Below are 18,317 nucleotides of genomic sequence, written 5' to 3' on the forward strand. Positions count from 1 at the left end.
AAGACACTATATATGAGGCCTGGTTCCTGTACTTATCAAAACCCCAAAAGAACTGATAATATACCAACAGAAGAGGAAACAATGCTTAACAAGAAACTCACATCTACAACTCCAGAAAGGAGAGGAGTATTAAAACCAGGAAAGCTGATTAACTTGGATACATCATAAAATGAAGACTTATTCTGTGCTGCAGGATCTTCTTCAATCTCACCATCACTTGTATCTACAAAGCAAATAAGCAATATATTGAATTTAGAGAGTCAGCCAGAACACACACACACACACACACACACACACACACACACACTAAACAAAATGTCCATACTATATATTAACCAATGTTTCAGGAGCAGTGGTATTATAGCTTATCTAAGTCTTTAGCAGACCATACCTCTTCCATCATAAAGCGAGAGCCCAGAGTTCTCCAGTTCTGCATCTTTCAGCCATCCTGGAGGGTAGCCAAGTTGGCGCATTCGATATATAAATGGAGGAAGATGCTGATCTGTTATTCCAAGCGCCTCTTGAAGTTCTGAGCTGTATAGACAAACAAGATCCAAATTATTTTTTGCACAAGTATAATTGAATGTGTAAATTGCCAGTTGACTTACGTTTACTGCATGCGAGAACATGGTCACATGACAATTGCATGCAGGAAAAAAAAAAAAAAAAAAATAAAGACTAATATACCAAAAAAATTGTGCAGTATTCACCGCAAAAAGAAAAATGTACCGGTAATGCTGGTTGCCGGTAAATAAAATCGCAAAAACACTATGCGGTAAGCTCTTAAAGTGATTTTTTTTTTTTTTTTTTCTAAAATAAACTAAAACCTACAAACATGTCATACATGCCTGCTCTGTGCAAGGGTTTTGCACAAAGCGGCCCCGATCCGCCTTTTCTGTGGTCCCCAGCCACGCTCCTGGCTCCTCCTCTTCTCGAGTGCACCACGGAGAGCAGCTTTCCATGGGGGCATGCTCCCGAGTCCTGCTGTTGCGTCCATTGTCACAGACAGCAGGACTTGGCCCGCCCTCGTGTCACTGGATTTGAGTGACAGCAGCAGTTGCCACTGGCTCCTGCTGCTATCAATCTATCCAATGAAGACCCGAGACAGTGGCTGTGCTCGTTCTCGTTGCTGGAACAAATCGGGTTCAGGTAAGAAAAAGGGAAGCACTGGGGGGCTGCTGCAGCACAGAAGGTTTTTCATCTTAACCACTTCTGGACCGCCACTTGCCGACATACGTCCCTACTTTGGGGACGGATATCGTTATGGCAGCAGCTAGCTGCCATAACCCTGGTATCCCCGTGTTCGGCCGGCGGTCCGATACAAGATAAAAGTGGTCTCTGCAGCGGATTCACTGCAAGATCACTTTTATCGGAGGCGGGAGAGGGCCCCCCTCCGCGATCTGGAGCCCTCGACAGCGGCGGAGACGATCGCGTCTGTCCCCTGGGCTGACATGGAGACGAGTGAGGGGAAGACGCCCCCCACCTGTCATGACCATGCAGGGCGAAAGCGATGTCAAAACGTCACTTCCGCTCATAGCTCTTAAAAGGGCCAATTTATTTTGTTTATTTTTTTAAATGACAAATTTTTTTTATTGCATTTTTGTGTAAATATGAGATCTGAGGTCTTTTTGACCCCAGATCTCATATTTAAGAGGTCCTGTCATGCTTTTTTTCTATTACAAGGGATGTTTACATTCCTTGTAATAGGAATAAAAGTGACACATTTTTATACTGTTTAAAAAAACAAAAAACAAAGGGTAAAATTTAAAAAACGCACCCCGTCCCACCAAGCTCGCATGCAGAAGCAAACGCATACGTGAGTAGCGCTCGCATATGAAAACGGTGTTCAAACCACACGTGAGGTATCGGCGCAATCGGTAGAGTGAGAATAATTCTAGCCCTAGACCTCCTCTAACACAACGTGCAACCGGTAGAAGTTTTTACATGTCGCCTATGGAGATTTTTAAAGGGTAAAAGTTTGTCACGATTCCACAAGCGGGCACAATTTTGAAGCGCGACATGTTGGGTATCAATTTACTCGGCGTAACATTATCTTTCGCAATATATAAAAAAAATTGGGGTAACTTTACTGTTGTCTTATTTTAATTAAAAAAAAAAAACTATTTTCTTTAAAAAAAAAAAAAAGTGCGCTTGTAAGATCACTGCGCAAATACGGTATAACAAAGAAAGTATTGCAACGACCGCCATTTTATTCTCTAGGATGTTAGATAAAAAAAAAAAAAAAGTTTTTAACTTGTACACACCACATCTAAAAATGAGTAATTAAGTACTCCGTGCTGCCTAAATCTATAGTAGCAGCTAACACAACAAACCTGAAATATTTGTTGAAATCATAAAGAGTGCATAAGTGTAGCGCTTAATTGACAAGGCCCTGCTGGAAGCACGGACAGATAAAATCAAAATTTAAATCTAAATAGACTACAGTAGTAGATTACAAAATAACATACGTAAAATAAAACATAGATGACTATAATTGGTCCCAAGTGAATATTAAAAGTCCGTAAATAATTCAAAAAGTCCAGTGTGCAATAAGTGATTTCAGTCCGTATTGAAGGTTTAAGTAGTCTGCTAAGCAGGGAGACAGATCTGCGTTTCCCCAGTCACACAGTCCCCCATACAGAGTTAGAAAACACAAGGAACACATTTAACCCCTTGATGGCCCCTGATGTTAACCCATTCCCTGCCAGTGTCATTAGTACGTCAGTGCATATTTTTAGCACTGATCACCGTAATAATGTCACTGGTTCCCAAAAGTCAGTTAGGTGTCCAATCTGTTCGCTGGAATGTCAGTCCCGCTAAAAATCACTGATCTCCACCATTACTAGTTAAAATAAAAATGCCATAAATCTATCCCCTATTTTGTAGGCGCTATAACTTTTGCGCAAGACAATCAATATACGCTCATTGGGAATTTACCAAAAATATGTAGAATACATATTGGCCTAAACTGTACATCGCGGCAGAAAGCCAAATACTTGGCTGCTGGAACATCCACTTGATAAAATTCTGTGAACATATGCACTGAAGACCAGGTGGCTGCCTTACAAAACTGAGCCACAGATAGCTGATGGCGAAAAGCCCAGGAGGTTCCTACATCCCTGGTAGAATGAGCTCTCTCCCTAAAGGGAGGAGCTTTATTATAAACGATTTATATAGTGCCAACAGTTTACGCAGCACTTTACAATGTAGAGGGGGGACAGCACAATTACAGTATAGTTCAATACAGAAGGGACAGGAGGGCCCTGCTCGTAGGAACTTACATTCTAAAAGGGAGGGAGTGGTGGTACAAAAGATAATAACTTTGTTTCAGAACGTAGGCCTGAATGACCAATTGACTGACTCAATTGGCAATGGAAGCCGCCTGCACCTTCTTGGGTCCTTTTGGTAAAACAAAAGTCTGATCCTTCGATCGCCGCAGATCTAGACTAATAAACCTTGACTGCCCCGACAACGTCCAAAGAACGCAGTCATCTCTCTTCCTCCGAACGAGGCCGAGAGGGAAAAAAAAAAAAAGAAGAAGGAGGGCAAAATAATGTCCCGATTTAAATGAAAGCCTGACACCACTAACACCACTTTTGGCAAAAAGGATGGAACAGGTCGAAACACGACTGTCATTGTGAAGGATCAAGTACGGTTCCCTGCATGAAAGGGCCGCCGACGCGTTAGCCATCAGGAAGACTAGTTTGCGTGACAGCAATTCTAATAGAATTTCCTTAATAGGTTCAAATGTTTTTTCCTGTAACACAGATAGCACCAAGTTCAAGTCCCAAGGAGACATGGGTGACCTAATGGGGGGAAGCGAGTTGCCCCTTGCATAAAAAGGTTCAGATCAGTGAATTGGAGACTAAAGGCCTTTGGAAGAATACTGATAGGGCTGAAACTTGACCTCTGATTGTACTTAAAGCCAATTTGATTTCCACAGCCGATTGTAGAAAAGAGAATTCTCCCAATCACACATTTCCGAGGGTGCCATTTTCTGGCTTCACACCAAGCAATACAAGTCTTCCAGACCTTATGATAAATCTTCTTAGTGATAGCTTTTCTAGCATTCACTAGAGTAGCCACCACTGGTTCCAGATGCCACGGTGATTTAACATCCTGTCTTCAATAGCCATGCCATCAAATTTAGAGACTGTAAATTGGGGTGGAATATAGGACCTTGAGACAGTAGATCAGGGGAGACGTGGAAGCGTCCATGGCCCGTCTATTGTCAGTCTCACAATCTCCGGGAACCAGGGCCTTCTGGGCCAGGCTGGTGCCACCAGAATGACTGGGATTCCCCCCTCCCCAAATTCTGTGCAACAAATGTGGAAGGAGAGGGATCGGAGGGAAAGCATAAAGCAGGGAGTACTAGTTCTATGGAACTATCAGGGCTTCTGCTCCAATTGCCAGAGGATCTCTTGTTCAAGACACAAACTGCTGTCGCTTGTTGTTGAACCTGATGCCAGTAGATCAGCCTCTGGCCATCCCAAACTTTGGCAAATTTCCTGGAACAACTCTGGGTGTAAGGACCATTCCCCCGGGCAGATCTGCTGGCGGCTGAGATAATCTGCCTTCCAGTTTTCTTCTCCCAGGATATGGACTGTGGATAACATTGGCACATGTCCCTCTGCCCAGGCTAGTATGTAGTTCAAATCCTTCAGGAGTTGAACGACTTCTGGTACCACCTTGGTGGTTAATATAGGCTACTGACATAGCATTGTCGGAACTGAACCATGATGGGGCAGTCCTGAAGCTCCACCATTCAGGACCGCAGGGCCAGACATACTGCCTGTAATTCTAGGACATTGATGGGCAGGTTTTGCTCTGTCCCTGAACATTTCCCCTGAGCTCGTCTAGGGTTGCTCCCCAGCCTGAGGAGACTGGCATCTGTAGTCAGTACTCTCCAAATTACCAGAAGAAAGGATGTTCCCTTTCGCAGGTTCGGATCCTGCAACCACCAGTTTAGGCTTAAGCCTGCCTGAGGAGATAAGCACGTTGGATAATCCAGGGCTTTTCTTCCTCTATTCCAAGCTGACAAGATATCTTGTTGTAAAGGCCTGGAATGGAACTGGGCATAGGGCACTGCCTCGAGGAGACCATCCTCCCTAGAAGACTCATACAGAGCCTAATGAAGGGTTGTCTGTTGCCCCTTTAATCTGACACATCTGATCCTTCCGGGCACAGAACCTTTACGGGTGGCAAGAATACTCTTGCTTGGAACGTGTTTAGAATCAGAAAAAAATATTTTAGACTTTGAGCTGGTCTCAAGGCTGACTTTTTCAGTATTTATGATCCAGTCTAAGCTTTTCAAATACCTCACTGTGTATATTATGCTCTGTTCTAGAGCCTGTACTGAGTCTCTGAGCAGGTGGTCATTCAGATACCCGAGAACCAGGATCCCTTGGGCCCTTAAAAGACCCTGTACTGGTGCTAGGACCTTTATGAACACCCGGGGAGCTGTAGCAAGTCCAAAGGGTAGAGCCACAAACTGAAAATGACGTTCCTCTACTGCAAAACGTAGGAACCTCCGATGTGGCCGAAAAGGTACGTGCAAGTACGCGTCCTTTTATATCGATGGAGGCTAAAAGTCTCCCCTCTGGAGTGAGATTACTACTGGAGCGGACAGACTCCATCCTAAGGATTGTATCAATAGATACTTATTATTCAGGGACCTTAAGTCCAAAATGGGCCATGTGTGCCAGGCTGTGTAAAAGTCTCACACACGTGGCATCACCATACTCAGTAGTAGCAGAATGTATTTTGGGGTGCAATTTTGTGGTATGCATATACTGAGTGAGAAAGAACATGTCACTATGACAATTTTATGGGAAAAAAAAAATTCTCTTCATTTTGCAAAGAACTGTGGGAAAAAAAATTAAACTTAAAAAAAAAACTCACCATGCCTCTTAATACCTTGGACTGTCTACTTTCTAAAAAGGGGTCATGGGGGGGGGCTTGTTAGGGTCTCAAGAAATGATAGGCCATCAGTACATCAGGTGTGATTGGCACCATAGCTTGTAGACCAACTTTCACAAAGACCAAATATGCCGTTATTTGGGTATTTTTACCAAAAGATATGTAGCAGATATGTAAAATTCTTGTAGAAAAAATTACCAATTTGCAAAATTTTATAACAAAAGAAAAAAAAAATTTTTTCTCCCAAAATTTTCTGTCTTTTCAATTATAGCGCAAAAATAAAAACCCAGTGGTGATTAGCTGCTTGCCGACCAGCCGTCGCAGTTATAGTGTGGCAGGTTGGCTCGGTACGTCAGTCCCTGTAATAGCTATTGCAGGCACCCCCCCCCCCGTGGAGCTTGGTTGGCAGCCAGGATGTCCGCCGGCCTCCCACGATCACTCCTCAGAGTCAAAATGGGGATCTGACAATGTAAGCAAACAGATCCCCATTCTGTCAGAGGAGTAGAGAGTGATCTTCTGTTCCTAGTGATTAGTAACAGCGATCTCTCTCCTCCAGTCAGTACACTGCCCCCCCCAGTTAGAAACAACTCCTAGGGAACACATTTAACCCCTTCCCTGCTAGTGACATTTGTACAGTAATTAGTGAAACAAAAAAAAATTTTTTAAAAAATTAAAAAAAAAAAAAAAAAAACCCACACAGCTGATCACTGCCATTACTAGTAAATAAATAAGCCACAAATCTATTCCCTATTTTGTAAACGCTATAACTCGTGCAAACCAATCAATCTTATTGCGATTTTTTTTTACCAAAAAGAATACATATTGGCTTAAACTGATTAAGAATTTTATTTAAAATGTTTTTTTGTGGTTTTTTTGGATATTATAGCAAAAAATATTTTTTGTAAAAATTGTTTTTTTTGTCGATAGCTCAATAAATAAAAACCGCAGAGGTGATCAAATACCACCAAAAGAAAGCTCTATTTGTTGTAAAAATGTTATTTGGGTACAGCATTGCACGACTGTGCAATTGTCAGTTAAAGCGATGCAGTGCCGTATCGCAAAAAATTGCCTGGTCATTAAGGGGGAAAAAATCTTCCGTTCCTTAAGTGGTTAATAACCCACCTTATAGCTCCAGGCTTGAACCTTGAAAATCTCTCATCTACTTCTTCAACATGATAGCGTTGTTGATAGTTCTGGTTACCAGCTTCTGCACTGGAATCCATAAATTCTTTTCTCTTCATGCTGATATGGGCAGGATCTCGGGGCTGAAAAAAACAAAAAAAAAATAAATAAATAAAAAAAAAAAAAAAAAAAACACACACAAATAAAAACGAAACAAAAAATACTTTACATGAGCTACCTAGGTAAACATATGATGACTTCAAGCCGGCCATAGACAGTTCAAATCTCAGCTGGTTCAGCAGGGACCACCCACGATTCAACCAATATATGGGCAGGCTGATTGTACCAAACTTGAGCGATCAACTCGGGTACAATCAGCCAGTCTGATTTTCTTTTAAATTTCATCAGTCAAGAACACCTGCTGCCATTTTTCTGCATCCCAGTTTCTATGTTTTCATGCACAGTTGAGTCGCTTAGCCATGTTTCTATGTCCACTACACGAAAACATAGGAGCTGGGGTTCACAAAAAAAAAAAAAATGGCTCTGGACTGAAGTCAAAATTTGAAATATTTGGCTATAACTGGAGGAAGTTTGTCCACCGAAGGACTGGAAAGTGGTACAATAATGTGTCTGCAGGCTAAAGTGAAACATAGTGGAGCTTTCTTGCAAGTTTAAGGCTGCATTTTTTGCAAATGGTGTTGGAGATGGTCAGGATCAACGGTGTCCTCAATGCTGAGAAATACAAGCAGGTATTTATCCATCATGCCATACCATCAGGGAGGCGTGTGATTTTCCCCAAATTTATTGTGCAGTAGGACAACGACTCCAAATATACAGCCAATGTCATTAAAAAAAAAACCATCTTCAGGGTAAAGAACAAGGAGTCCATGAAGCAATTGCTTGCCTCCACCACAGAGCCCTTATCTCAACAGAGTCTGTCTGGGGTTACAAGAAGAGACAGAAGGATTTGAGGCAGCCTACATCCATGGAAGATCTGTGGTTAGTTCTCCAAGATGTTAGGAACAACGTACTTGACACGTTCCTTCAAAAACTGTGTGAAAGTGTACCTAGAAGAACTGATGCTGTATATCCAATATACACACCCTAAGTTCCAGATCAAAGTTTCTCCCATCCTCCTCTTTAATGGTGGTTCTGCTCCTGCAAATCACAGTACTTGGAAGCCATCCACCACATTAAGAACTTGTAGTAGTAAGTGGGGCAGCCAATGAACCTCACCACTCTGCAGAGTTTTGTCTCTCTAAAAATAGGTTACCAAGAACCAGTAATAGCCATTCTGAAACCTGCAGAGTACACACTCTAATATGACTGGTCTATGCACTTAAGAAATAGAATTGTAATTTGCGTAATATCAGATCTTCCTCATCTCCAGTGAAGTCAATAGCTTGAGCTGGCCATGGACGAATCGCGAAATATGTATGGTCAGGCGGAATGTACCCAAGTTGATCGATCAACTGGTGTACCACCAGACTGTCAGGATTTTACATGCAATTATTGCTAGCAACTACAAGGGATGGCTTTGCACGCCTAGGTGAATATGTCAGCTGCAGCAATGTGTATTAAAAACGGTTGCAATGTTAAAAGTCCCTTTGGCGGGTGTGTTGTATTCTGAAAATGTTGTGCATACTTCACTTTGTTGCTAATGCCCACCCATCACAGTGCAGATTTAATTCTGCTTTAAGTCAAACCAGGCAGTGAGCAATTTCAAGAGGATAATTACCTATATGGATGCAGCATATCGTTTAGTTTTCAGTAGCAGAGCAGAGAGCTGGTGACTGTCGGTCTGCTCTGAACCCATCCCCAAGTAGTTGTCGTCCCCCACTCACTGGAGTGCTGGGCTGTGGAGGAGGCAAAACCGGTCCAGGCATGTGGCTGGATCCCGACCATATGGTCACGATCTTTCCCCAGCCTGGACTGGATCTGTGATGTCAGTTGACAGCACACACACAAGCCAGGGGGATCTTTTCACTGCAGTTCTTCCAAGATTAGACATTTGTGGTTAATTCCCAACATAAACCTATACATAAATTATATATAAAATATCTTACTTTTGGACAGTCCTTCATCTGATGTTCTCCCGAGCCACAATTGAAACAGCAAGCTTTTGGCCTAGTTGTTGAATCAAGGGAAAGGATCAGTAAAAAGAACAAACAAAAAAAAAAAAAAAAAAAACACCCCCCCCTCCCCCCCAACACAAACCCAAACCCCAGGCACTAAACTGGCAAACCCCAAATCCACATATATTTCCATGTCACATAGGCTAATCCTTCCCCCACAACATTTTGTCTACAACAGAAATCACAATATTTACATTTAGAATATCCTAAGGAGTTTCTCCCTCTTTGGCCAAACCAGCCGTAATATTTTGCTCAGTTGCTCCTGCCTCCCTAGCAATCAAGTAGGCACTATATTACCCAGCCTACAAAAAAAAAAAAAAAAAACACATGCTATGTTTGCACAGCCTGTGCAGCACAAAATAAAAAGGTTTTACTATCCAATTGAAAGTTTAAAAATTCCATTACATAAATTATTAGCACTAGGGTTTCCCAGTTAGGATACTATCTGCAAAGAGCTCACATGTTCTCCCTGTGATTGGAGAGTATGAAGGAAACACACCCTAAGGCTCCTTTCACACTGCGGCGCTTTGCAGGCGCTAAAGTGCTAAAAATAGCACCTGCAAAGCGCCCCGAAAGAGCCGCTCAATGCACTCCAGTTTGAAAGCCCCGAGGCAGCGACGCTTTGCGGCAATTTTAACCCCTTTTTGGCCGCTAGCGGGGGGTAAAACCGCCCCTGCTAGCGCCGTTAAAACGGTATATTTAGCGCCGCTGTACTGCCAGCGCCCGCACGCCTCAGTGTGAAAGTAGCACAAGACATGCTGGTAGGGTAACTAGCTCTAATATGTGCATGTAATAAAGACCTTAGACTAAAGCTACTTGAGGCATGTAAATGTATGTTATTATAAAGCATTGTGTAAATTGCAGGTACCCTTTCAATATGTGTACAAAAAAAAAAAAGCAAAGCATTTACCCTTTTATTAATGTTTACAGTGGGGATGGAAAGTATTCAGACCCCCTTAATTTTTCACTCTTTTTTATATTGCAGCCATTTGCTAAAATCATTTAAGTTCATTTTTTTCCTCAATGTACACAAAGCACCCTATATTGACAAAAAAAAAAAAAAAAAAAAAAAACACAGAATTGTTGGCATTTTTGCAGATTTATTAAAAAAGAAAAAACTGAAATATCACATGGTCCTAAGAATTCAGACCCTTTGCTGTGACTCATATTTAACTCAGGTGCTGTCCATTTCTTCTGATCATCCTTGAGATGGTTCTACACCTTCATTTGAGTCCAGCTGTGTTTGATTATACTGATTGGACTTGATTAGGAAAGCCACACACTAATTTATACAAGACCTTACAGCTCACAGTGCATGTTAGAGCAAATGAGAATTATGAGGTCAAAGGAACTGCCTGAAGAGCTCAGACAGAATTGTGGCAAGGCACAGATCTGGCCAAGGTTACAAAAACATTTCTGCTGCATTCAAGGTTTTTAAGAGCACAGTGGCCTCCATAATCCTTAAACGGAAGACGTTTGGGACGACCAGAACCCTTCCTAGAGCTGGCCGTCTGGCCAAACTGAGCTATCGGGGGAGAAGAGCCTTGGTGAGAGAGGTAAAGAAGAACCCAAAGATCACTGTGGCTGAGCTCCAGAGATGCAGTCGGGAGAAAGTTGTAGAAAGTCAACCATCACTGCAGCCCTCCACCGGTCGGGGCTTTATGGCATAGTGGCCCGACGGAAGCCTCTCAGTGCAAGACACATGAAAGCCCGCATGTAGTTTGCTAAAAAAAAAAAAAAAAAAAAAAAACACACCAACACACACCTGAAGCACTCCAAGATTGTGAGAAATAAGATTCTCTGGTCTGATGAGACCAAGATAGAACTTTTTGGCCTTAATTCTAAACGGTATGTGTGGAGAAAACCAGGCACTGCTTATCACCTGTCAAATACAGTCCCCAACAGTGAAGCATGGTGGTGGCAGCATCATGCTGTGAAGGTGTTTTTTCAGCTGCAGGGACAGGACGACTTGTTGCAATCGAGGGAAAGATGAATGCGGCCCAGTACAGGGATATCCCAGACAAAAACTTTTTCCAGAGGGCTCAGGACCTCAGACTGGGCCTAAGGTTTACCTTCCAACAAGACAATGACACTAAGCACACAGCTAAAATAATGAAGCAGTGGCTTAACAACTGAATACTTAGGACCATGTGATATTTCAGTTTTTCTTTAATAAATCTGCAAAAATGTCAACAATTCTGTGTTTTTCTGTCAATATGGGGTGCTGTGTGTACATTAATGGGGAAAAAAAAAAAAATGAACTTAAATGATTTTAGCAAATGGCCGCAATATAACAGAGTGAAAAGGGAGTCTGAATACTTTCCGTCCCCCACTGTATAAAACATGAGTGTAAACCTTCATCAAGTCATGTACAACTACCACTTGGACAAAAAGAAAAAAAAAAAAAAAAAAATCTCTAAACTCTACGTCAAATTTACACGTGGCGCCCCCCCCCCCCCCCCCCATGAACAAACGTTTTTAGGCCCGGTTCACATAGGTGCGATGCGGTAACCTGCAGTTGGCAACCTGCATTTTGTTAAGGCATTTATTATTATGAATAGGCTGCAACTGCACTTCAGCCCACTATGATGCACAGCTGACCATTGAAGCACCACAGCCAACCACAAAGCACTGAATGTGCAGCGAGTTGTGATGCATTGCTAAACATTGTAATGCTACTGTACAGTGTGTTTGGGGGCCCATTCACAATAAATGGCATCACTCACTGCAGATGGAGGCCCATATTATCCAATAAGCATCTGGAGGACTAGTTTTTTATGTGTTGTGCTGTCAGGCTGCACACCAAGTAAATAAAAGGGGGATGGTAAATATATAAAAAAATAAATAAAAAAGGTGAAGTTAAGACATTTACTGACCAAGCACCCTCCCCTCTTGGGCTACAAAACCAAAAGGGGTGTATAATATATGGTGCAAACTCCACACCAGCTGTTAAATGCCCTCTGATAAGCGATCTAACTCACATTGCAACACAAGTGTAAATAAGGCTGCAAAGCAGTCCATGCAAGCAGTACACAACATACAGATTTACTGCTAAAAGCGCAGCAGACTGGGTCCAACACACTCACACTGTACAGTGCTCCAACCAGCAACATTCAGGGCTCCCTGAGCAGTGAATGTATTTAAGTGCAAGCAGTACAAGTGCCTGAATATTACCTGGTTAAAGCCTATTGCAGTCTTCTGTACACCACAGAAGAGACTGGGAGAGGGAGTTTTACTGGAGTGCAAGAAACATGAAGACAGCAAGGTGACAGTCTGAAACAAAGCTGTAAACTGATGAGCCATTCTAACTGGGCAGTGAAAAGAGAAGCAGCGCAATCAGAAAATTAACCGATTGGCTCCTTGTGCTGCTACTTCATCTATCTGGGTTCTGCTGTACAAGGTATGCAAGAGCTTGACACCAGATCAAAATTTAGATATACATTTAAAAAATGTATATAAGAGAAGTATGACCAAAGCTTTTTTGGCCATACTTTTCTTGTGGGTCACAGAAGTACACTTTTGCTCTGTGACCCAGAATCAGCTAAAGCCCACTGTTAGCTGAACTCACTGAGCCAGCCCAGGCTCTGGAAGGATCCCTATCAAAATTGTCAGGATTCACACATCTGCCTTCCCAGCATGTGGCTAGGAGCCAAAGCCAGCTGCACCCACCCCCTTCACAGCCCAACACTCCTGCTCTGCTCCTCCAGTGCTCACCGAGCAGAGAGCGATGACTGACAGTTATCACTCTCCACTCTGAGAAGACAGATAGCCAAGCGATTAGCAGTCATGTAATTGCTCCATTTTTGGTCTCAGGAGGTGACATGGGACAACTACAGATCCCCAATGCAGCAGCACTAGAGAGTACGTAGGTTTGTTTTTATTAATCCCATATATCTCCTTTAAGGGATTAGAGCTGCATTATCTGCCTGGAGTTACTCGAATTTGGTCTTTAGTGTTAATTACCATTGCAAAAATTCCATCCTCTGCAAAAAAAAAATATTTTATATTTTATTAGGCAGACAGTCGCATTCATAGAAAAAGTGCATACAGACCTTTTTGCCTTTACTTGAACTTCTTGGCCTTCTAGAGACACAATCTGTGTAAAAACTTGCTGGTATCTTTTCAGATATATTAAGGGGTTTTAATTATATGTTAAAAAATAAAAGTTTTATAGCACAGAAACTTATAAAGATGCATAATATATAGAAATTAAAGATGTCAAACTAAAAACCATACAACAACAAAATTATACAAAATAAAATCAAGTAGCCAGAAAATTATCCAAGGATATTTAAACCCCCAAAAATATATTGCAGCTTACCAGTTCATAGAGTAAGTTTTTGCATTTGTTTTTTCAAGCACAATCTTCCTCTTAACATCTACTCCCCCCCATCCCATTTTTTTCCCCCATCTGGTAATCCTGCAACTAACACGCTTCCAGTCTCTGGGTGACTACACTCACCACTCCACTGTATTTATGAAGGGAGCCATGATTGTTAGACAGGCTGGACATCAAACACATCTGACTTTGTTCATCTGTTACATGCTAGTTGATGGAATTTGTAGCTTACAAAACGAAAGATGGTCTTCTCAGCTTACAGGAAGTGACCAGAACACCACATTTCTGGCAAGAACAACAGATATTATTACTTCAATATGTTCAGCCTCAAAAACAACAAAAATGAATGCAGCCATCAATCTAAGGACTATTAAACTGCAAGAGGTTACATTTTAACTTTTTGTGTTTCGACACACTTTAGAACAGATATATACACTTGAATGAAAAACGAACGCATGTTTGAACATCCAAATACAATAAAGCATCTCTCAAGTTTCCCTTTACACACGTGAACACCCAATATTGACAGCTGTTTGCCAAGAAGCATTCTGTTTAGAAGCTTGACAGCTACGCCTATGTGTGCATGGACACAGACTAATTCCTGTAAAACTGGCATATGAGCCGCAAATGAAATAGAGAGCCTAACAGTAGAAATGTTCAAGCGGAATGAAGACTTCCACCTGGTAGGGGGATGTCAAGTCATCTGTGCCCAGTCTTGCCACGAAGAGTTAATCCAGCTCTGAGCAATCATCTTTTTTTACCAAGATAGAAAAAGGACACATAAGTTTGTGTCCCCACTGCAGTGATTGACATCAGATTTCCTTATCTTATGCATGAGCGCACAGTGTCTACGGGGTGAGATGAGCTCTCAAAGCTACAATACAGGAATCCTCCACTCCGGCACTGAGTGTATGACATGTTCAGGAAGTAGTATATACACACACACACACAATATATATATCTATCTATCTATCTATCTGGGGGGAGTGAGCACGCTCTTCTGCTGTGCAAGCGCTTTTCACTCGCACGAGGGTCGGCCTTGAGAAGCTGCCTGGTAACAAAAAAGCGCTAACATCTGTGCTACCTACGCGTCTACCCCTTTGCCCCCTGCTCCATCTGTCAACCACTTGTCATATGAAACTTCAATAAAAGGATTTTTGAAAGTGCAGTCGTCCGGAATAATTTCCTTATGATACACAGCATGCGAACTGGGCTAGCACCTGACTAGCGAGTGGGGATTCACCAGAGACTCACTCACCTGGAGCAGCTTTTTTGTTTAATTGGCCAAGGGGAGTGTAGAGGTGGGCGGGGAGTCGTGTAACATCATGACTCCGCCCACCGAGCGCCAGAAAAGAGACCCGCCCACCAATTAGAGTTTTGCAGGGCTCCTACAGATGAAGGGGGTGACATTGCTAAAGTAGGGATACATGCAGGAGGCTTCTATATATATGCATAGATTAATACTGTGCTATTAGTTGATACAGGGTGAGGGGTGGGTTTACATCTACTTTAACCACTTCAATACCAGGCACTTAGACACCTTCCCACCCAGGCTAATTTTCAGCTTTCAGTGCTGTCGCAATTTAGATGACAATTGCACGGTCATGCAACACTGTACCCAAACAAATTTAACATTTTGTTCCCACAAATAAGAGTTTTCATTTGGTGGTATTTGATCACCTCTGTGGTTTATATCTTTTGCGTAACAAAAAAAGACCGAAAATTTTGAAAAAAAAAAAAAAAGCAAGTTTCTTTGTTTTTGTTAAAAATTTTTGTAACTAAAGTACGTTTTCTTCTTCGATGACGGGCACTGATACGGCGGCACCGATGGGCACTCATAGGCGGCATTGATGGGTACTTATGGGTAGCACTGATGGGTGGCATGGATGGGCACTGACAATGGGTGGCATTGCTGGGCATCACTTAAATATAATGGTGCCAATCAGTGGATGGCCATGGGGTACATACCAGTCAGACGTGAGTGAGGAAAAGCCGATCAACGGCTCTTCCTATTGACATCATGATCAGCTGTGATTGGACACGGCTGATCACGTGGTAAAGAGCCTCCGCCGGAGGCTCTTTACCAAGATCGGTGGAGTGGTGTATCAGACTAACACACCGCTTTACCAAACGCCGCGATGCGTGCCCCCACGGGCGCGCGCCGGCGTGTTATCCTGCTGGACGTCATATGATGTCCAGTCAGGATAACTGAACCACCGCCCGGCCGTCAATCTGCTATAGGCCGGGCGGTAAGTGGTTAAGCTACAAATAGACTTTTTTTAGAATGCAAGCTCTGGTCTGTTCCAGTTTCTTCTGGGTCAGTTTGGTGCAATTAGGATCAACATTTTGCTCTTTTGAAGGACCTTTTCTACTTCAAATAGGCAGTGGCAGCTAAAGTAATCCATTTTCCAGTTGTCCACTGCTGGCATGTGGATAGCAAGTTACTGTCCATGAGATTATCTGGTTGGTTTGCTTCAACGCAGCCAAAAGTACTGTTGCACCCTTGATGGCTGATATAGGCCACAGCCATGGCATTGGCTGACTGCGCCCCAATTGAGTGTCCCTTCATAAGGGGTGTCCAGTGAGGCAAGGTCAACAGGACTGCCAAGCTCCAAGATGTTAATGGGGAGCTTGGTTTCCCCCAGTGATCATTTTCCTTGGATTATTAGGGACTGAAAGACTCCTCCCCAGTGGGGAACAGTGTTAATTTTAGTCTTAGGACTAAAATGGCATTTTAGTTTTAGTCCCATTTTAGTCTTCTGCAATCGTTTTAGTCGACTAAAATCTCTAGTACATTTCAGTAATTGCAATTTAGTTTTAGTCATAGTCTTGACTAAAATGGCTTTTTAGTTTTGGTCTCATTTTAGTCTTTGGACTAAAATGGCTTTTAGTTTTAGTCGTATTTTAACCATCTGAATGGTTTTGGGTTTAGTCATATTTTAGTCAACTAAAATACCTGTAGTATTCATTTAGTCGACTAAAATGTTTTAGTCATTTTAGTTGACTAAATTAACACTGGTGGGGAAGAACCGACTTTCCCATTGTTAGAGAACTCCTTGCTTTGCTGAACAGGAGCATGGGAAAAATCTAGAAAAAGGCGCCTACTTTTTCCAGGTAGACAAGATGTTCAGTTGAAGAGTTCCTGAATGGAATTGGGCAAACAGTGCTGCCTCAAGAGGAAGCTACAAATTATGCCTAGAACTCATTAAGAATCTTACTGTGGGATCTTATATTTCAATTCTTGAGCATGGGATTGGGTTCTTAGAGTAATCTTTTTCTGGGAGAAAAGACTTTTGCTTGGTATATCCAGGACCAGACCCAAGTTTTCCAGGTGAAGGGGAAGTCAGGAGAGCAGATTTGTCAAATCTGATCACTTAGCTGAAGGCCTGGCACATCAGAATTGTCCTAAAGATATTTTCCAATAGCCCAAAAGGAAGGGTGGGTCCTTCAGAAGGTTGTTGTCTAGATAGCCTGCAACTTGGATGCCCAGAGTTCTGAGAAGGGCATGTAGAGATGCCAAGACCATTGTGAACACTCAGAGAGGATAGGCAGAAAGGCAGTGTGACAAGCAGGAAGTGATTGTCCACCCACCTCATTGGCGCTTTCTGTGCTTTAGTGGCAATTGGGAATGTGCACAGATTGCATGCTAAAAGTTGGCATTTGAAGGATTTTAGGTCCCAAGTAGGATGAATACCCCTATTGGGTTTTGATATCATAAACCTGTTTGAGTAGAATTCTTTAGCCAGTTGCCTACTGGGCACCTTTACCCCCTTCCTGCCCAGGCCAATTTTCAGAGCTGTCAAACTTGAATGACAATCGCGGTCATGCTACACTGTACCCATATGAATTTCCCCCCACACAGATTTTTGGTGGTATTTAATCACCGCAAGTTTTATTTATTGCTAAACAAAAAATTAAAAAAAAAAAACGAACATTTAAAAGAAAAAAAAAAAAATCATTTCAGTTTGTTATAAAATTTAGGAAACCCGTTAATTTTTCTCCTTTATTGATGTGCGCTGATAAAGTGTCACCGATAAGGCAGCACTGATAAGGGACACTGATGAGGAGGAACTGATCGGTACTGTTGGGACGGCATTGATAATCAAGACACGGATAATCAGTGCCACGATTATTCAGTGCCTCGATTATTCAGTGCTCATGTCCCTCTCACACAAGCTGGTTATTGGTTCTCTGCGACATGAGGAAAGAATGCCGATAACCGGCTTGTGTTTACATTATGATCAGCTGTCATTGGACATAGCTGATCAAAGGGCCTATGTGATAGTCCATTTACCCCGATCTATGATCAGCTGCATCCTAAGGACGCATGGATTAAAATAGATGCCCCCCAGGGAAAGAAAGCCCGCTCTGTAGCAGTCTTTCAGCTATAGAGCAGGCAGGACATGGTTAAACCTGTTTTGTGGCAGTACTGGCACAATTCCTCCTGGGACAAGAGATGGCTCATATGGTTTTCTAAATCTTACTGTCCTTGGGCAGTTGTAAGTTGATCTAAAGGAATAAGAAAGTGGTAAAGGGGTATAAGCTTTGAACATTTTTTTACCCTTTTCAGAACCATTGATCGAACCTGCTATTGCAGTAAGGGTGCCCCTTCATTGTGAAGAGGGCTTTGTGACCTTTGTGGGCCAAGCTTTGCATCAAAATGGGAAGGGCTGAACTTTGGTTTTGAAGTTGAAGCCTGGTTGCAGCAGACAGCTCTGCATTTAGAAGAGCTGGGGACTCTTGGAAAGCTGGAAAGAGGTTTTTGGAAGTAAAACATTGATTTCGGTCACCTCATTGATGAA

At 42.4% G+C, this 18,317-nt stretch overlaps 1 protein-coding gene across 1 annotated transcript in view; it reads right to left on the reverse strand.

Moving 5' to 3' along the window:
* ZCCHC8 (zinc finger CCHC-type containing 8) overlaps positions 1-18,317 on the reverse strand; it is a 65,385-nt gene that overhangs the window by 18,581 nt on the left and 28,487 nt on the right. Inside the window, exons 7-11 of the mRNA XM_073627023.1 lie at positions 13,229-13,294; positions 9,108-9,168; positions 7,042-7,184; positions 392-534; positions 102-223 (exon numbers count right to left, since the gene is read on the reverse strand). Coding sequence (XP_073483124.1) covers positions 102-223; positions 392-534; positions 7,042-7,184; positions 9,108-9,168; positions 13,229-13,294 — 535 coding nt within the window. The remainder of the gene's footprint in view (positions 1-101; positions 224-391; positions 535-7,041; positions 7,185-9,107; positions 9,169-13,228; positions 13,295-18,317) is intronic.

Source organism: Aquarana catesbeiana, linkage group LG01 (genome assembly GCF_042186555.1).
Source record: "Aquarana catesbeiana isolate 2022-GZ linkage group LG01, ASM4218655v1, whole genome shotgun sequence".
Taxonomy (NCBI): domain Eukaryota; kingdom Metazoa; phylum Chordata; class Amphibia; order Anura; family Ranidae; genus Aquarana; species Aquarana catesbeiana.